At 37.9% G+C, this 21,361-nt stretch overlaps 1 protein-coding gene across 4 annotated transcripts in view; it reads right to left on the bottom strand.

Moving 5' to 3' along the window:
* Positions 1–1,190: 1,190 nt before the first annotated feature.
* LOC128011305 (voltage-dependent L-type calcium channel subunit beta-4-like) overlaps positions 1,191–21,361 on the bottom strand; it is a 35,245-nt gene continuing 15,074 nt past the window's right edge. Inside the window, exons 3-14 of one of the 4 annotated variants that reach the window (XM_052593544.1) lie at positions 16,213–16,332; positions 15,842–15,964; positions 15,592–15,710; positions 14,112–14,185; positions 13,827–13,846; positions 13,432–13,512; positions 13,310–13,368; positions 12,990–13,090; positions 12,545–12,696; positions 12,349–12,444; positions 11,027–11,197; positions 1,191–6,120 (exon numbers count right to left, since the gene is read on the bottom strand). In XM_052593544.1, coding sequence (XP_052449504.1) covers positions 5,755–6,120; positions 11,027–11,197; positions 12,349–12,444; positions 12,545–12,696; positions 12,990–13,090; positions 13,310–13,368; positions 13,432–13,512; positions 13,827–13,846; positions 14,112–14,185; positions 15,592–15,710; positions 15,842–15,964; positions 16,213–16,332 — 1,482 coding nt within the window. In that variant the 3' untranslated portion in view covers positions 1,191–5,754. Of the gene's footprint in view, positions 6,121–8,956; positions 10,125–11,026; positions 11,198–12,348; positions 12,445–12,544; positions 12,697–12,989; positions 13,091–13,309; positions 13,369–13,431; positions 13,513–13,826; positions 13,847–14,105; positions 14,186–15,591; positions 15,711–15,841; positions 15,965–16,212; positions 16,333–21,361 lie in introns of those variants that run through there. The other 3 variants (XM_052593543.1, XM_052593546.1, XM_052593545.1) reach the window with 3 other exon arrangements.

Here is a 21,361-nt window from a genome sequence, read left to right as displayed (position 1 = left end):
CTGGTCACTTACATGAAACGCAGACTGTAGTCATGATAGATTGGAATGATCAGAGTTCAACCGTAATTTTACACCAGGGTGACTCGGAGGAGACAACATTTTTAAAATGGTCGTCGTCGTTTTTTTTTTTTTTGCACATAAAAAGTATTTTTGTATTTTTGAACCAATGATGTCACATGGTTTATTTTAACGATGTCTTTGCTACGTTTCTGGACCTTGATCATGTTTCTTACATTGCTATCTATGGAGGGTCAGAGAATGCATCAAAAATATATTAATTTGTGTTCTGAAGATGAACAAAGGTCTTACACGTTGTTCCAAACCTATAAAAGCTTTGTTTGTCTTCAGAACAAAATGTTAGATATTTTGGATGAAAACCGGGAGGCTTGTGACTGTCCCATAGACTGCCAGGTAAATAACAGTGTCAAGGTCCAGAACAGTAAGACATGGTCAGAATAGTCCGTCTGCCATCAGTGGTTCAACTATAATGTTATGAAGCAACGAGAATACTTTTTGTTAACAAAGAAAACAAAAATATTTTTTTTTATTTAACTTATTACGACTTTATTCAACAATTCCTTTGTCAATGGTCTCCTCTGTGTCTTTGTGTATGCTGCGTATGCCCTTCTGTGTCAGCTGCACCACAAGGATGCGCTGTTTTTTTTTTTTTCAAATCAAAGTTAAATACACAGAAACAGAGAGACAGAGGAGACTGTTGACAAAGGAATTGTTGAATAAAGTTGTTATATTTGTTTAATTAATTTACAAAAAATATTATTGTCACTTCATACCTTTAAGGTTTGAACCATTAATGGCTTACCACTTAATTTTTGGGTGAACAATCTCTTTAAGGAGTGATTTTGAGCAATCAAAATTAAAGTGTAAATTTTCATCTCTTCACATACCGGTATTATTATACTGTGAAGCAGACTGGAACTGGAATATTATTAATATTATTACTGAAATCTTATTAGTAATTAGTTACACTACTAGTTACTGCAAAAATTAATATTATTACTGTAACTGCCTAACACTGATAAAGAATATTGTTGATAGCTTTTGTAAGACAAAACAGCAGTGATGCATAATTCTTTGGTATATTTTTAAAAGATAAAGAAAGATAAAATAGAACAAAACCCCTTTGTAACCAATGTGAGCAATGATTAAACAATTGAGACATGACTGGACTGTTTAAAGTACATAAAATGTTTAGGTTTTTTATTATAATTAGTGGCATTTTCTTTAAATAGAGAGCATATACAGCATCAGGCAGGATTCAATTTTTTTGTGTGTTGTCAGAAAGATGAAGGGACCAGAGAGAGAAAGTGTGTATCTACATCACGCCTGAGGACCAGTTAAGTGTCCATTGCAATTATTGTTCTACCTATAGTGCATTTATTGCATTACAAAGCAGACGTCAAAAAATAAAAATAGTGCAATATCTTTTTCTCTACTTACACAGGAGAGGAAGTGTTAATGTTCTAAGGCGTTCTCTTTCCATGTTTGTATTGCATACAGAAGACAGAAGACTCAAATCATAGCCGTTGTAAAAATTGTGCTTCTTAATACCTCGGAAAGAAAAAATAAATAATCGGTGTTTGTTATGGATTCTGTATTGGTCCACTAGAAAACAATGTTATGCCATAACAGATATAGAGGGAAAATGATGTATCATGTACATGTATTAAGACATGCAAATCTCGTTGAACTGTGACAGAACCTCATACAGTTTATCACACAGTACACATGCTCTTTTACACGGTGCATTGTGGATCATATAAATCATCTTCGTCTTCATCATCGTCTTCAGCTACAACAATGCAAGTTCTTGACTTACATAAAGTATCTAATCAATGCTATTAAAAGGAATGTTCCAAGTTAAAAACAAGCTGAATTCTGCTGACACACAATTTGGGCTTGTAATGGACAGTAATGGACCCATTATGGAACTCTATGGAGCAGAACATTCTAGAGGGTTTTGTTAAAGTGCTTATATCAATTACAAAACTTTATATGAATGAATATCTGATTGTGTTTTTCAGCGCTTATGTTTTTAATGACCATGACAAGAGTTAAAAATGAGATTTAAATTCATACAAGGTTAGTAAGCAATTGTTTTTCTTGCAGTCTAATTATTATATGTAATGTTTAATGTTCTTGTGATCAGATTGTGTCATTACAGCTTAACTTGAACCTGGAACATTTCTTTATTACATCAATCCAAATATGTGCTATGGTGAAGCGTTAAATAAATAACAGTGGAGGTATTGAAGCCCATGAGATTGAAAAAGAGCAATTGAAAGAAAATTAACTTTGTGGCAGAAGCCCCTTGTCTGTGCTCAGTATAAAAGAGGGTCTTACTAAATAGAATAATACTTACAAGAATCAATGCAGTACTAAAGGAGATCAGAAACAATCAGATCACATGCAACACTTGCATAGAAATTGTTTTTTTTTTCGTCATGCTCTTGATTTTTTTTCTTTTTTTTTTACTTTTTAAATATAGAACAATAGATTAAAGTGAGACATGTTGATAGCAAATAAAGATGCAGTACACTTAGAGAGGATTGGTCAAGGCATTTGTTAGTGGACTATTACCCTGACTTACACACACCAGAACATGTACATTTCCCATGACCCTCTAAATGGCCGATGCACAGTTTTCCTTCAAGATCGGTGCTGTAAACACAGTGTCCAGAGCAGAGACACAAAGAGCTGGGAAGATACGGTGACTTGTCTATTGACCTGAGATCAACGCACAATATGGCTTGCTAACAGGTAATTGATTGATTTCTTCAAAATGACATGAAAAGCCTCTTTTAGTTCTAAACATAGGCTACACACATTATCGTTCATAAACAGAAATGCTTATAATGATGTGATTTCGATTGCATTCTCAGTATTGCCACAAGGGGCACTATAGCATACAATGCATCTTATTATATGGGAAGTTTCTATATCACGTCAATGACTGTCATGGCAATCAAGAGAACTGTGATCTGACACATTTTGAATGTTCACATACTTGCGTAGAGTATGTTTCAGGCTTCAGCATTCACCACGTCAGTATAATGTTGTTTTTCCTGTTTGGATTTCGGGGTATATCTGGTATATACTCTACATAAAAACCCTGCAGCATTAAGCTAAGATGCTAACATACTATGGTGATGATGATATTATGGACACACTGATGGCTCAATCTTCATATCAGGCATCAATTTTGGTCAATAAGACAAGTCTTTACAATCTTAAATGAGGGCGGATGTTTCTGAAAGTGCATTCTGGGAGTGTACGGATCCAGTACAATCAATGCAACACAATCAACTGAGGGACAGTCAATTTAGCACCATCTCTCTGGAGGACAATACATTAGTGCTTAGGACTAGAAGTGTTAAGGCATGCAACTATACATTCACTCAAGTCACTGTGCATGTTTGGAAGGAACTGTGTAGTCTATGTGAAATCATACTTCAATACACGTCCTATGGATAAACATTGCATTAAATTGGAAAGAGTAATTCTGAAGAAAAATAAAGGATTTCTCTTTCTGGATGGCGATATTTGGATATGCAATGGAATCTAGGCCATCACAATAATTAATAATACTTAGATGTTTTAACTGTAAGTTTTCTTCTAAAAGAACTAAACCGACACCTACAGCGCTACATGGGAGTGTACTGCAACTTTATGTGACTTTACATAACTGTACAACAACTGAAGTAACATATTTCAGTGCGTCTCACGTCAACAATCTCTGAGTGAGAGCAATCCTGACTTTGTAAACATCGCAACATTTCTTAAAAATCGCACAGGTCCATAAATACAAAGTAACATTTTTAAAAGAATTATACTCAGGATCTGGTGAAGTTTCATTCAATATATATACACTAGCTATTCTTAGATGCGTTACTAATATTTTGTTGCAGATTTTAAATTAAAAACAAAAAAACAGAGTAGAATTTTCTACTCTAATATACTTAAAGTGTTTTAAAGGTCCTGTTCCAACCCTAATGTGCAAATAGTCCTAAATAATTGTATTTGAGACATGCAGTGGTAAAGATACAAGTATTAAGGCCAGTTTGAATGGTCCTATATTGGATAAACCTTAGCCTAAACTGCTACAGGTAACATCCGAGTCTAGAGTCATGGTAATGAGAAAAGGGACTGGATCTGGTTGTAACACAACCTGGTTGATATATGCTAATGTAACTACCATGAAGGTAATTAAGCTAGCTAGCAGTCAACATGTCGCCAAAGCAATATGTGACGCTATGTTTTTAAGTAGGCCACGGTAACCGCCCTGTTAGATGCCCAAAGCCTCGGAGGGGAAAGAGTGGTGAGAAATGGAGGACAGAGGAAGATCACTCACTTTTAAAAGACACATTCTTCTTGGTAAAGACAAATTCTTTCTGAGGCAGTTTATTCAGCGGCCATTTTGGTAATGCTAGTTTCCAGTCATGCAAGTACAACTCCTATCTACTTAAATAGGGAGCTCGCCAAAACTGTTTGCCAACCATTCAAAAAATGTTCATATCACCCAGAAACTATACAAAAAAAATCTAAATTAAGCTTCTTTAGCTATAAATATCAGGTTAGTCTAGCTAATGTGCATGCAAGTTCAAATACAGACCAAGATGCCTTAAGTTGATTGGCTGTAATCTCTGATATGGTCAACAAATAAATGATACTATATATTATATGAACCTAGACCAACTTTCAACTCAATCAAGTCACAGAGCAACAACATGACTATCCCAAAACGGACATCTATCACATATAAAAATATCACGGACATAAAAATCGAATATGTGTGTTCTAATTCACTGTTAAATGATAAAATAACTTCGGTTTTCAGTCCTTCTCATTTCCCAGAAAAAGAAACCAGTGACACTGACTGAATTAGGTTCTTTCTTTATGCAGCAGTACGAAAATGGAGGACGATCGACTGCTTCTCTTCATTCTGGAGTTCAAATTCACCTCATGTGCAAACCAAGACTATAGTCCAAATAATATTTCACTCTACGAAAGCAGAGCGTAACCCTGAATTCCTTTCCTACATACACAGCATTTACATGGTGCTTTGCAAATGGCAATGCTTGCTACATCTGTAAACAAGACTGTGAAAATGACTAATAATGTCAGTTGCCTGAACGATGTCCAGATGAGGAGCAATAAACAACTCATATTAAGACAAGTGCATATGGGCTCAAATCAGACAACACCATGACTGAGAGCTTGAACCAAAAAATAGTGTGTAATACTCGCATTTACAAGAGCGCTAGCAAAAGAGAAGCCATTAAAGTAAGATGCAACAAAATGCTACAATATCTTTCATTGTGACTCACACCCCATGCTATAAAAGTACTCTTCCTTTCCCCATAATGCCTTTTGTGCTCATTAAGATCAGGGAGAGCGTATGATACGCACAATAATAAAGTTTATAAAAACTTTTTTAATTGACTTGGGGTGGGGTTTCAGAGGAAGCTCAAATAATGTTTCGATATGAACATGCATGTGGTCTTAAAAGAGAAAAGCTGCCCTGTCTTTTAAAAGCAAATGTAGTGCAGTGCCTCAAACAATAACAACTACATAAGCTTAGAAAACAACAGGATCTTTTCGTCAGCCGCGGGCAGCTTCATCCACAAGCACGCGTTCACACGCATACACACGCACTGTGCGTTTCCTGTTCCTCACCAGTTCCCATCACCCTATTCACAACCCAACCCTCTCCTCCAGACTCCTGCAGACAGGCGCTCAGTAGTTGTCTCTTGGCCAGGCTCTCGTGCGCTGGCGGTTGTTCCGTTGGTTGTGTCCGTCCTGCGAGTCTCGCTGCTGCAGGAGTCGGTCCTGTGATTCGTGTCCGTTAGCGCTGTGGATGCCACCAGGGTGGTTACGGTTGGGCGGATACACATCCCGGTATGGGTGAGGATGGTGGGGTTCGAAATCATCTTCCTCCTCCTCCTCCTCTTCCTCATCCTCCGGGGGGTGCAGGGAGCTAGAGCCGCCTCGGCGGAGGGAACGAGAGTCACTAGCCTCGTCGGAGGGCATGAGGCTGTCCTGCTCGCCCTGCTCCTCCTCTTCCACTCCCCCTCCACCCCCGGCAGGCGACAGCTGCTGGTTCTGAGACAGAAACAAGAGAGATAACAACTCTGAACCATATTGAGGTCACATGTTTCCTCTTTCTGTTTCACTCCAAAGAAAAATATCTCATTTAGGAGATCCCGTAAAGACAAAAAACAGACAAATATAGAACATGTAATGTGCAAAGAGGTGAAAATAAGTTTAGTAGACAAGTCCTGCCAATGAGGAAATTTAAAGTGACTGGGTGCTATGGCTTTGTTCATACTGCACACAAATTGGACTTGTTTTTTAATCCGATTTTAAGGACTTACTGTCCAAACTGTCATAATCTTTGAATATGGTTTGGGTTAGGTTTGTCAGAAGTGCATAAGCTTTTCAGACTGAATGGATTTGAGTCACATGTGGCAAGGATCTCATTTTTGCTGCCTGTCTGAACAAAGCCTTTAGGTTCTAGGTCTAAGATCAAACTGCTGTGCATTACAGATTGCTATGCATTTTCATAGCAAAAAGATTCAGGTTACGATGAAACAAGGAGGTTGCATTCAAAGTTAGAAGGGTTGTTACATTCACAAAGCATCAATCGGTGTGGTCAGATACAGCCTCTTTTCCAAATTCAGAAAATCAACAAGTTTCTTTATAACATAGGAAAACAGGCAACTGTATCTGCTTTGTGAACTCATCTTATGGAGGTTCTATGGTGTTAATATCAATCAGCAAAGTGCATAAACAGAGGAGTCAGGGATGACTGTATGTGCAGCTCGCTCTAATCTCAACAAATTAAGCGAAAAGTGTAGAGGGGTAAGTACATAACACAACAGAAATCATAGAAAAATAGGCCTTGTCAAATGGAAAGTTTGCACTGCCATATGGAAGATTACATCATTTGACATAAAAAGTTTCAACAAGGAGTGAAATGGACGGTTAGGAAGTGCCAGAAAGCATGTGACTATTTGCCCTAAATTTAATCAATTTCATTTCTGACCTCCAACCAATAGAAATGCTGTTTACATCTTTACAAACTGTGCCTCCACCTTTAGAAATTCTGCCCAAGGCCTACACCTTGCCAATGCTGCCTACACCATTAGAAACACTGTCAACACCTTAAAGCCCCAAACACACTGCACGATTTTAGCAATCCTATAAGATCATTGCATGTCGCACTGTGCGACATGGATCTAATAAACTTGATGCTATGATGTGTGTAGACTGTATGATGACTTGTACACTATAACACACATACAACAGACATATCGCCATGCAGTGTGTTCAGGACTTAAGACAAGCTGCCCACACGTTTAGAAATGCTACTGAAATCATTATAAGCGCTGTCTACAGCTTTAGAAAAGCTGCCTTCTTCAGGTATGCCACCTACACTCTTTCAAATACTACCTACATCTTTATAAAGGCGGCCTATACCTTTAGAGATGCAGCCAAACATTTAGAAGCATCACCTACATCTTAGGACAGAGGTTCCCAACCAAATTTCTGGAGCCCCACAACACTCCAGGAACAAGGTTAGGAACAACCTTAGGTGTTTCTCAATGTCAAGGAAGGATCCTCGGAAGCCAGTATTTCGAGGATGCTACGTCATTGACATCCGTCGAAGGACTGTTCCAATGTCGAGGATCCTCGGAATTTCAACCAAGGACTGAGTCCTTCATTCGAAGAATATCCCATACACAGGAAAGGATGCATATGAGTATCCTTTGCACTCTTCGTGCTCTCAAATCACCCACAATCCTATGCACGCAGCTTTGCAATCTAACGTTAGTTCAAAAATTAAAAAATGTCGAACATTACCGTAGTCGGAGCGTTAGTGGTTTTTATTTACGTTACCAAACATTTGTTATAACTGTAGTAAATATAAGTAAAGTTTGACGTTTAAATGCCAGTACAAATTACTGCCGTATTGATATTGTAAATTATACAAAAACAAATGGTTAACTGAACCGTACCTGTCATTTAACAATTGGTTGCTTCATCTGCATTTCTTTTATAAATAACTAGTTAAGTTGTCCAAAGTAATTTAAAGGTACCATTCACAGCGTTATTCAAACGGACCTTTTCACTGACGTAACGACGCAATTACGTTCACTTGCTAGCCTGTTCCATTGACGTGTTCTCCGAATGCGAAGAGGAGTCTCGCCTAGCCTCTGAAGGAAGTGACTTGGAAGGATCAGTCCTACCAAGGAAGTATCCTTGACATTGAGAAACGCCTATTGCCTACACCAGGGGTAGACAAGTCTGGTCCTAGAGTTAAGCTCCATCCCTAATCAAACACACCTGAGCAGGCTCATCAATTTCTTCAGGATTACTAAGGCTACAGACAAGTGAAATGTTTTTCAGGGTTGGAGCTGAACGCTGCAGGACTGCAGATCTCAACGACTGAACTTGCCTTCCCCTGGCCTAGCTCCAGAACACATGCCTGGAAGTTCCTAGGAATCCTGAGAACCTTGATTAGCTGGTTTGGGTGTGTTTGGATTGGATCTAAAATCTGCAAGACAGTGGCCCTCTAGGAACTTAATTGATACCCCTGGCCTACAGCTTTAGAAACCGCTTTAGAAAATCTCCAACCCTGCTCCTGGAAAGCTATTGTCCTGCAACCTTATTCAAACACACCTGAAGTTCTGAACCAACTAATAAAGGTGTTCAGGGTAACTTGAAAACTACTGGCCGGTGTGTTTGATTGGGGTTAGAACTGAGGTCTACAGAAAGGTTGCTTTTCAGGAGCAGGGTTGGAGACCTCTGGTAAACATGTTTGCCAATGCAAAATGTCTACACCAGGGTTTCTCAACTCTGGTTTTTGAGGTCCACTTTCCTGCAGGGTTTAGCTCCAACCCAAATCAAACACACCTGAATAAACTAATCAAGGTTTTCAGGATCATTTGAAAATCACAGGTAGGTGAGTTTGAACAAGGTTGGAGCTAAACTCTGCAGTGCATTGGCCCTCCAGGACAAGATTTGAGGAACCCTGCCTTAGACCCACTGTCTACACTTTAAGATGCACTGCCTGCAGCTTTGCAAATACTGCCTACACCTTAAAGACATGCTGCCTATTGTACATCTTTACTAACGCTACCTACAGCTTGAAGATGTAATGCCTACACCACATGAAATGCTGCCTACACATTCATGGCTAGGTTCCACCAAGTGGAATGGTTCAGTACAGTACAGTATTGCAGTTATTCCATTTTCACTGTCAGAAGTTGTGAATGGTACTAAAATAGCGAACCGTACCACTTTTTTGGGGACAATTCCATTGGGACACCTAAAACAGTAGTCCATTACCTGAAGGGAGGAGCTAGATTTACTGTAGAACATTGATTGGTTGACAGAGAATGATCTCTTGCATGTACTACAAGGGGAATGACAACAACAAGGGGAAGGAAGTGCCGCCTTAATTCCGTAACAGTATATTTTAGAATTTTATATTTTTACACACATACAGTGTCGCGCTTTCTTCTTCAAACAAGAATGATGATGATGATTACTTTCTGACATACACCACTCCTATCAAATAAGGGTACTGTTGGCGCTGGAAACGAAAGCCAGATCAGGGTGTAACATCCTGAAACATACTGTACTGCTCTATAGCATACTGCTTGGTGGAAACGAGGCTTTAGAAACATTGCCTACACCTTAAGACACACTGACTACATATTGAGAACATTTGAATGTACTTTTGGAACATTAAAAGTCATTTTAAGGCCTGTATAATTCTAAACATAAAGCTTTTGTATTACTCCCTTTTCCCCACTGGGCAAATGGCATTTCCACATAAAAACTGTGAATGGGTTACATGTTTCACCATAAACAGCATAACAAAATCATATATTTGCATATATGATTTTTCTTTTTTTTACATTTATTTTAAGTGATTTTCCGATGAGGATACCAGATGGCCATTTCCATTTGGAGGGATTGAAGGAATTGGAGGATGTAAAGAAGTATCAGGGTGGGGTTTTGTTTAACAGTCGGACCATCCCACCTACTCACCGCAGGTTTGTAAGCGTTCACTCAATTAATTCCTGTGTTTCAGAGAACTGCAAAGATGTCAGGCATGAATGAGACACAGAACAGACAGATTGAGACTTACAACATATCAGTATTACAAGCATCTCTGGACCCAAGACAACTTAAAGACAGAGAGTGAAAATATGGAGGAGAGGAAAGGACAGAACAGACAAATGTTTAATGACCAATATCCTGTTGTCAGAAATTATCAGTTTTAAATTAAACACAACATAGAATTGACCAATTATTGCTTAAAGCAGAACGGTATAATGGAGTGAGAAGCTTTGAATATACAGGCGGCTCCAAAACTCGGAGAACTGTAGTGCCAATAACTTTATTTAGCATTGTTTTAGTTCCACAGTGCCTGTCTACCTTACAAACTGTGTCCCATATTCAAGTGAAAATCAGTTATGACTTGAAAACCTTTTCTGTGAAACTGCAACTCTCTGCCTTTCGAGGTCAGCTGTATAATTTAAATGAATTTGACTGGCTCTTCGATAAGGTAGATGCAGACATGGATCTACACATCACAAATATAAGCTATATTTCTCAAAGCTGATACAGACACCATCTATATATTCCGGATGATTATGTTTTGCACAGTCTCTGAACTACTTTCCTGGCTGATTGATGAGGACACATATTAAGTCTGGCGGCCTCTAGTGTAACTAGGTCAGTGCAAACGTGACTGCAAACCTCAAACTTGTTTCTTTTTTTATGTAACTGTCTGCTTTTTGATTTCGCTTGGTATTGCGAATATCGTGATTTAATAAGCTATTATGCTTCCATACAATTACACAAGTTTCATAATGCCTTCGTGTAAACTTACTTTGATTATCCTGAAAGCCAAAGGCGCATGCAAACAACAGTCTCGTATCTATATATTAAAACTCTTTTAATGTTTCCTCTCATCAAAACAAAACCAACATACTTGTAGACTGGAGATTGCTGAGGGTGGGGTCATCAGATTTTGCTCCAGTAGAGGGTTGAGAGGGGTGGTGCCGGGCAGATGAGTAGCACGCCAGTAGACCTCCAGATATTCAGAGAGGTGCTCACAGGCGTCCTCCAACTGGTTCTCATCCAAAATGACATCAAACATCTCCTGATTGGGGGACAGGGTGGAGGAGAAGATGACATGCGGGGGATGGGATTAGAAGATATTATATAAAATATCTTGTGATGGTGGTCAGGTGATGGGAGATGGCTCTATGGAACAACATGCAACATGACTTTTGTCAGAATGTGGTTTGGAAAAGAAAGCGTCTACATCACTAGAACTGTAGCAAGGCCAGTCAATCAAGTGAGAATGAGGAACATTTCAAATTACACCAGTTCCCTAACAATGTGGAAATTTACCTTCATTTCCAAACAACACACAATAAAAAAGACAATGTAGTCAAACAAATGCGCCCTAAATTGAATGCCCTTTACTTCTCATACTGACAATCCTCAACTAATCAGGTCTATCTTTAAAGAGGACAAACAGCTAAATTATGTTGAAGTTATGTTATTTTGAATAGCTCGTCAAAAAATGTACACTCTGTTGTCATTTACGAACCCTTGAGTATTACCAAAATGGGAACATTTTTAAAGAATGAGTACTAGTTACTCTTTTCCATTTCAAATTGAAATGATTGTGTACTTTCAGGCTTTAAAAAGGAAGCAAGAACACCATAAAAGTCTAGCCGGGTTTTTTGTTATAGTTTCTTTTTTTCTAATCCAGTAGCTTTGCATGAGAAACAGACAACTATGGTTGTTATGAAAATATTGACATCCACCCTGGCTCTTATTGGTGCGGCTTCATGAAAGAATATTCAGAACTGGTTTTGTAAAACAAATTAACCAATTTATTACATACAAACATCCCTGAAAGAGATTATACTTTCATGGTGCTTTTGTGTCCTTAAAACCTGAAAGCTCCAGTCCCTATTCCTTTGTAAGTGCATGAAAATGGGCAATCATTAAAGTTTCTCAAAATATCGTCTGTGTTCCAGAGAACAAAATGTTTTTTGGGAAAATACTTTTTTTGGTATATAATGTAATACCTTGGAAGCCCTAAAAACTTCAGCCTATCTCTTTCTTTTGTAAGGGGAGGAAATATTGTACAATGCCGAAACTATTCAATAATCTATATTAAATGGATCCCTACAACATTAGCATACAAACACTAATGTTGAATCTTCAGTGTTCTGAACACCTCCCTAAGGGAAGTGTGTGTGTGTGTGTGTGTGTGTTTAAACTTGAATAACTTACAGGAGGACATTGAGTCAGTTTATCTGCTGCCATCATCTGAACATTGAGGTGTTTGCTCTGTGATTTACCCCTCGACTTTATCAATCGCTGTAGGACCTGCCAAAAAAAGAAGACAAATGAGAATCAAAGAAACTGGGTTGGTTTTGACAATGAAGGATTTATTTTGTTGCTGACAGACAGAGCACAGAAGACTCACCTTTGGCGAGGTGACCTTGACGTACACAATAATAGGAGCTAACGAGGTTTTAGCAAGCTGCGCTGGATGGTTAATGGTGTCTGCATCTAGAACCACCAGCTGAAGAGTTTTGGCCAGCTCAAATATTCTCTCGATCTCACTTTGTACTTCAGCTGGGTAGGCAAACAGACAGATAGCATCCACAAAACACGAATCCCAAGAAAAAGTAGGGAGAAAATGCTCCAAAGCTCAAATGTATTGACATAGCTCAACAATGCAGCCTAATCGCAATCTCAAAGTTTCAACACAAACTAACATATTTAAATCAGCATTATTTTTCAGTTCATCACATAAAACCAATTGTTTAAGTATGCAAGATCAACAAACAGGCAATTGATGTTCCAGGTGATGTTCCAGCCTTGGGCCATCTTTATTGAGCTCTGACAGGTGTGTGTGATGTTCTCACCCAAACTGGTTCGTGTGTTAGACCTCTCCATGATGGGTCTCTTGTTGAGAACCGATCTCTTGGCCAAAGAAAGGTCAGCGGTCACTCGGGTTATAGAAATCCTGTCAGCATAACAATACATGATGTGAAAGAAAGATTCCTCGGCTAAAGCTATCGCATGCTTTCAAAACCATGAAACATTATCACACAACTATTTTTCTGAATACTAGGAGCTTGGCAGACCCTGTCACCATAACATTTCATTGTAAAGCCATAGAAATGAGTAAATGTTGACAATATTCTTCTATGTATACAGACGAGAAATGTTTTTTTAAACTCACCGTCCATCAAAGCGATGTTTGAGAAAGTCAAACAGGGCTTTCTGCATCATATCTGTCACCTGTTGACAGACACAACACATTAGATAACTAATTTGGAAGGTTGTATAATGTTTAGTGCTCACCTCATAGCCTTTCAGTGAAGGTCCAACCAGAACCACAGGCCTCATGGATGGCACCACATCATATGGAGGAATGTGTTCAGTCTAAAAAAAGACAAGAGAGGCAATGTCACACAGAACTACAGCATCAACTACAACTATAAAATACTAGATTGAAACAGTTTATGTAATGTATCAACACATACTGGCAACAATCTTGGTACAAACTGCTATACTTCCTGAGATGCATGAGAATCAGATATCATCTTACTATTTAGCGCATCTAAACCTGTCACGAGACAAGTATACAAATTTCTAAAGACACATATTCTACTGAAATCAGAATTGTATGCATCAATCTGACCAACCGTACAGAGAGATTATCATAAAATAACCAACAAATGCATATCAACACCTACCTGCTTTAGCTTCTGTTTGGCTTTTGAAAATAAGAGAACAGATCAGAAACAGCATTCAGAAGATTTTAGAAGCAAAATGGCACGTATTTTTAGTCTATTCTGAACTTTTACTGTGGAAACTTAACCTGTGACAGAACATACATTACATTAAGAAGAGGAGAGAAGAATAAGAACAAAAGCAAGGGAAGAAAGAACTCACTGATCTTCAGCCCTACTGATATTTTGCTCACTTGGGGTAGCATTTGCATTTGCAGGGTGCCCAGGCCCTGTCATACTCACTCTCACCTGCAGACGGCGGTGTGGATCTCCAACCTCCTGAGACCATGTCACCCAGGCTTGAGGAGGAGTTGCCACTTTTCCTGTGGAGAAATAAAACAATTTATCACCATCACAGAGCTACAGCAAATGCCTTCACAGAGCTGGTAAGTTAACTGGACATCCGGCTTCATTAAAATATGATCATTTATGATATAATAATAATAATAATAATTCTGAAATGTGTAACCATTGGATACTTTGCTTTACCATAACAATAAGGGGACTCAGTCATCAGATTTAGTAGGTGTTTCGTTTTTATATGATATTACTTGATATGTGTGCAACATAGTGTTGTCACTGTACCAAAAGTTCAGTATTTGGTACCGATACCAGTAAAAATCCACGGTTCTCGGTACTGATTTTGGTACCAAAGCAAAACACAAAAATATGCTAACAAAAAAAAAACACACTTTTAATCACTAAAAATAAAACCAATGCCATTCTTTATACTTATTTACAACTGCGTTTAAAGTTTTTCTACAAGTTATATAATTATGAAGAACAGTAAACAATTTCACCCAAATTTAAATTGTTCTTTTAATGAATGAAATTTAAACACATTTTATTTTTGGGTAAATAAAGGGGATTTGCTATTAAAAATGAAAACATGGAAGAAATATTGTGATTTATTTCTGTCAAAAATAAAGTTTTATAATTTTTTTCAACAGTAGTAGCAGCATCACATACATTCTACTAAATAATAGTAATATTTCTGAGAGCCCAAACAGCTGATAAAAATATCACAATAATCCACAAGTAATCGACATCACTCCAGTCCATCGATTAATGTGTTCTGAAGCAAAAAAAAAAAAATCCATCATTAAGATGTTTTTTTTTTTACTTCAAACCATTGCATCTGGCTAAAATAATTGCTCTCTATCCAAGTCATGCTTTTTACAGTGAAAAAAGTTGTCTTATCTGAATCAGGAGAGAAACATGCACAGAACAATCACTAGTTACAAGCAAAAACAGTCCAAAACAGTTTTACACAAATATGCCTGTGGGTTGTGATGTGAGAGGTAAACAAGGGATTGACTTTTTGACTTGAGTGGTGTGGATTATTGTGATGTTTTTATCAGCTGTTTAGACTCTCATTCTGACGGCACCCATTCACTGCAGAGGATTGGTGAGGAAGTCATGTAATGTTACATTTATCTAAATCTGTTCCATCTTGGATGGCCTGAATTTTCAGCAAATTTTCATTTTTGGTTAAACTATTTCTTTAGAAGCAGTTAACTAAATGAGTCAACATGAATTAACAATGACAAACACCACTATTTTACCACTACTAACTATTCATTTTAGTTAACATAAGGTGCAATATTTACTAATACACCACTAAAATCAAAAAAATATTATTTAATAGACTTTAGTTAATAATGAACAGTTGCGAATGTGTCTGAAATATATAGAGTTGTGCAGTCTTGACAGAGAGGGAAAGAGAGACCTCTGTTGTTTCTGCTCCTGTTTGAGTCTCATGGCCTCCAGTCGAAGGGGGCTGGGAATGAAGCTGATGTCTGCCCCCTCTTTCACCAGCCTTCCAATCCACCAGTCATTATTGTACTTCTGCAACACAAACATGAAGGAAAACATGCTCAACGCTATTATTATGAGCTATTATGGGTACTGTTAGCAAAGAGGACTGACCTGCAAAACCTTTCACACATCTGTCTGCATGTATTGCACATGCTACTCACCTCTTTAATGTGCAGAAAGTCTTTGGCTTCAAAGTTTATGGCAGCACCCTGAACAGGACATTCCTCATCTAGAGCCCCGCAATAATTCACATTCGTCTTCACTGCGAATGCTACAGGTTTGGACTGCCAGGGAAACCAATGTTAATAATCCCATTTTTTTCAACATATGCAACCACCAAGAACCAATGAAATAATCTTTAAGTAAAAAAAAAAGTAAATGCTAGGAAAATTTTGTTGCTTGAACTGCATTTGTATGCATGATCCCTTGTCCCGACACATTTCTAAAGCTACATGCAAAATGGCACTTTGTTGCTGCCCACTGTGTGAAAAAAAAACACGTAAAAAGCCCATTAAAGAAGAGCTTGAGGAACCTTGGCTCTCTCGAGCTGCAGCTGGGCCTGGCGTTCGGCTTCACGCCGATACGCCTCGCGGTCCTCCTCTGCTGACAGGTCGGAATCCGAGGGTCTGCTCGTGTACGAATCGGCTGAACCCTGCAGGAACAAGAGAGGCCAAGAACATTTGTCATAACGGAGAAGTGGAAACCATAGGAAATAGACCATGACTTGCAATGCAAACATAGCTTAGCTAGTCACAACACTCATCAATCACCACAAAGCATAGCTTACAGGAAGACAGAATACATGAAAAATAAAATAATGAACCATTTAAAACTCTTTTAGATTCTAGAAAATCGAAAGATTATTTCAATGATGAAGTGACAAAAGAAACATACAAAATGTAAACAGACTTTACAATATCATTAAGGCTACACAACTAAACATGAAATTAAACAGTATGTATGTCATGTTCTACTTTATTTGTAAAGAATTTTTGGAATAAGTGCTCTTATTTATGTGGTACAGTACTTATAAGTACTTGTAAATTAATGAGAACCTAAGAGCTCAGTCCACACATAATAAAACCATCTATGTGCACAGCAGCATACAAATGAATCCTTTAAAATAAACCTTTAGAAATAAACAAGTTATAAAGCAGATACTATATAATAGATTTATACTACATACTACTAAATAAATGAATGTACAGTAGATGCTATGTTGAAATGTTCACTCAGCGGCCACTTCATTTGGTATACATGTCTAACTGATTGTAAAATATCAGCCAAACTGATGGCAGCAACTTTTGTGTACGCTATAGCATTATGTGCACAATCGTATGCATAGCCTTTCGAAGTACAGTCCATTTGAGGTGTACGTGAACACAGGCGGTCAAAAAAATGCACTCTAGAAAGCTTTGGTAGATATCATTCTGAATAACGGTTTCAGCTAAGAAGCTGTAGCTAATAGATATTGGCTTTCGTATTGGTGCAGCTAGGTGTGTACCATTCTGGTGATGAAATTTGCATCAGGCGCACTGTTCTCAAACCCTCGCGTACACCTAAAAACTGTACACTTAAGCCTTTAGGCATGTAGATTTGTTCCAGACAATCAGCTGTTCAAATTAAGCATCAGAATGGGGAAGAAAGGTGATTTAAATGACTTTGACATGGTTGTTTGTGGTAGAAAGTCAGGTCTAAGTATTTCTGAAACCATGCACAAAACCGTCTCTAGGGTTTGAAGAGGATGGTCCAAAAAATATCCAGTGAGCGGCAGTTCTGTGTGTGAAAATGCCTCGTTGATGTCAGAGGTCAGAGCTGAATGGCCAGACTGGTTTGAGTTGATAGAAAGGCAACAGTAACTCATAACCGAGGTATGTAGAAGAGCATCTCTGAATGTACAACACTTCAAACCCTGAAGCAGATGGGCTACAGAAGCAGAAAACAATGGGTGCCGCTCCAGGAAATAAAAGCTACAGTTCACACAAGCTCACAAAAATTGAACGTCTGGGTCAGAATTTGGCGCAAACATCATGAAAGCATGGATTCATCTTGCCTTAGATCAACAGCTCAGGTAACTGTGTTGAGGATATTTCCTTGACACATCATTTATACACCACTACCTGAGTACTGTTACTGACCATGTCAATCCCTTGGACGGAAAACAGTCTACCTATCTCGCGATGCCCACTTCCAGAAGGATAATGTGCCAAATAACAAAGCTCCACAGTATCTCAATCCAGTAGAGCACCTTTGGGATGAGGTGGAATGGGAGATTTGCGTTGTAATAATATCGGGACAATATTAACCAAAATCTCTGAAGAATGTTTCTAGCACCTTGCTGAATCTATGCCACAAAGAATTAAGACAGCTCTAATGGCAAACAAAGGTCCAACTCTGTACTAGCAAGGTGTACCTATTAAGTAGCTAGTAAGTGTATATTTACTATATTTTAACACTGTGTGATTTACGGTCGCTGTGATTTTGCCAAGACATGTTCCTGGATCAACATCTTTTGATGATCCTGGGTCAACATTATTTTCTAAAAATATAGTCTTAACCCAATCCCTACCCCTAAACCTAACCCTACCCATAATTTATTCCTAAAATCAGTGGGAAATGATAGCTGATTAACAAGAGTGTGGAAGCACCTAACTCTGGTTGTAAGCCTAAAACAGATATTTCCTGAAACATTATATCTCAATTCTGATTGGCTGATTGGAATGTTTTTCCAGGATCAATAAGATCCAGGAACATGTTGTACTTGGTGAAATCACACTCACCGTGATTTACAGCATTATACAGTATAGTCAAAATGCATGACTATTTGTGTTTTAGTGCACAATGTGAGAAAAATGTTAATAAAACTTGTGTTGCATTATATGCTCTTTATTTAGCAATGCATAATAAGTGTGAAACACTGTTCTTTTTCCTGTACAACCACTAGAGCTGAAATGCTTATGGTCAGTGAGTCATCAAATGCTTTTCCAATGGTCTGTACAGTCCTAATAGGCACAGCCAGCTTCAAATAAACCAGGAAACGTATAACTAACAGCATCCACAGGGCTAAAAACAGAGCCCGTACACTACAAACTCAGATTTCATCTGCATGGCTTCTAAGGTGACAGATTACTACAGCACTACAGCGGTGAGCCCGAGGCAGTCATATAACGCTCAGAACAATGATTCAACCAATAATAGTGCAACAAAACCCACCCAAATATAGCAATAACAGCATCATTTGCATTTCAAAGCGATGCCAACATCTTCTATAACCATGATGATAATGAAGTGGAATCTGGTTCCAAAATGTGTGCATCCAGACCAACACCCTCACAAACCATATAATAATCAATCAAAACAATAAACATAACCTCTCTCTGAAATTAAAATTCACTGTCCATATATTCATAACCAGTTAAATTCCACCTACCTTCTTCAGGAGAATGGTTAGTGGTTTGTTTGTAACGCTATCTCATTCTCTCTGAGCGCAAGAGAGACCCCAGTTCCCCTCAAATCATAGTCCTTTGGTTAGTGACCCTTTCCTGGTCCACTCTGAAGATTGTCCAAGAACAATCAACTGGCGCTCATTGCCAGTCAAAAACAACACCGAGATCCAGCATCCAAAACAGAGCAGTCATGACTGCCCTGAGAACCTCACAGCAGGGAAGGAGAAGACCAGAAACAGTGAGAGAGAGAGAGAGAGAGGAACTCAGGAGACAAATGAAAATGCAAGCGGGTGGTACATGCTGGTAGAACTAGGAAAAATGGAGGGAGGGATGAAAATGAGCACCTCAGGACTAGCCAAGCTACAGCGATCAGGGGGAAAAATGACTGAATCTCACTGTGGACGGAAATAAGGAATCTTAAGAAAACATTATACTAGCATCATCACCACCAACAACAACTCTTTCAGCAGTGTCGTTCACAACTATACCATTCTATTCAACTATTCCATCAACATTTGAAACAATCATCTTTGACAAAATGTACTGTAAAATCTAATTGAATAAAATATAACACAAAGTTTAGAGATTTAAAAACAAAATTTATAACAAAAATGTATAATGAATAAGAATATTACAGATTGTAATAATGTAAGATACCTGTAGTCTATTCTGCACATTCTGTAAGTATATTATATTTTTAGATCACTAATAAATTTGTAAATATTGTTCATGTGGCTCCTTTATATAAAAGCTCATATGTTCTTGTCTCCATTGAAGCACTGTAAAATTATTGGGATCATTACAAAATTACAATAAATAGTTTGCAAATAAAATAAATAAGAAAAGTGAACACTTTTACATTAGTGGTTTCATATTCTCAAACCATACTGTACATAAAAATGAATACTAGAAAAAAAGATATATGCAAGAGTATATGCATTTTCTGAAATTAATATATGCATAACTATTTAAAATAAAAAAGTGTGCACTACCTCTTCGGTCAGTTTGTTAAATCAGCCAGTTTAACAGTGTTCTTAGTTAATGCTGATAATAATAAACACACACTTATTTATGTATCTATTACTAATTAGTAATATTTCACTATGAGCGGAAATCTCCAAAAATGCACTGCTCCATAAAGCATCCTAGTAAAAATCAATGCCATCTACAAAGTATTCAAACATTTGTTTGAACAATACCATACTGACGATGTATGAGGTAAAGCGCACACACACACACCCTTATCGACTGTATTCACGTCAGCCAAAGGTGAGAAAGTGCAGACATTAGCATATTTAACTGTCTCCGGCTCTGAACAGAAGGCTTGTTTCTGCAGATTCAGCTCTTTCATTGTGAGCGGCGTTTCATCGCCACTGTCTCTGTGTAGCAGTCATCCAACATTAGCAATTAATCTTCCTCACAACACAAACATAATTCAATGTAATGTTCTCTTTTTAGTGAAGGATATTGATTTTATTGAGATATATTGGCTTGCTCACAGAAAAACAGCAAAAGAAAATATCTTGTGTGTTTGCACATTTCAATCCATTTTTAGCACCCCGTTATGTGGTTGCTAGGGTGATTATTTTAGCAAATTGCTATGTGTTGGTTACAGTGTTTTGGGTTCCTCTGTGATATTTATTTCAACATCCCATGATTTGGACACACTAATTATAATTTCTGAATACTATTTATGATGCATGTTTTTAGCATAAAGTTTTCTGAGTGTTTAGCAAATTGCTAAGTGTTTCCAGGATGTTAAGAGTGATTTATGTGGTTGCTAGGGTGTTTTAGGTTGTTGCTAGGTGGTTGATTTCTGGGCCAACTCTCTTGATATAACATAGACAAAGCCTTATGTTAAAGAAGAGTACCTCTATTTGTTTGGCCCAAGCAAATAAATGATGACTTATATGCTAATTGTAGGGTTTGTTCAAATAATAAAGAGCAATAATTCTTTGCTATATAGCCTTATGTACGACCACCATTCACTCCCACTATAAAGCTTGGAAGAGCCACGACATTTTTAATACAACTCTGATTGTATTCATCCAAAAGAAGAAATAGATATACAACTAGGATGGCTTGAGGGTGAATAAATCATGGGGTAATTTACATTAATTTTATGAATCAGTATCATGAATCATATCGCAGCACGAGTTGAGTGAATCGTAACATACCTAACAATAAGTAAATCCACTTCACCGGCTAATTACTCCCCAGCAACAATGCCATAGA

Source organism: Carassius gibelio, chromosome B23 (assembly GCF_023724105.1).
Source record: "Carassius gibelio isolate Cgi1373 ecotype wild population from Czech Republic chromosome B23, carGib1.2-hapl.c, whole genome shotgun sequence".
Lineage (NCBI taxonomy): Eukaryota > Metazoa > Chordata > Actinopteri > Cypriniformes > Cyprinidae > Carassius > Carassius gibelio.
This window is presented reverse-complemented; position numbering and strand designations above follow the sequence as displayed.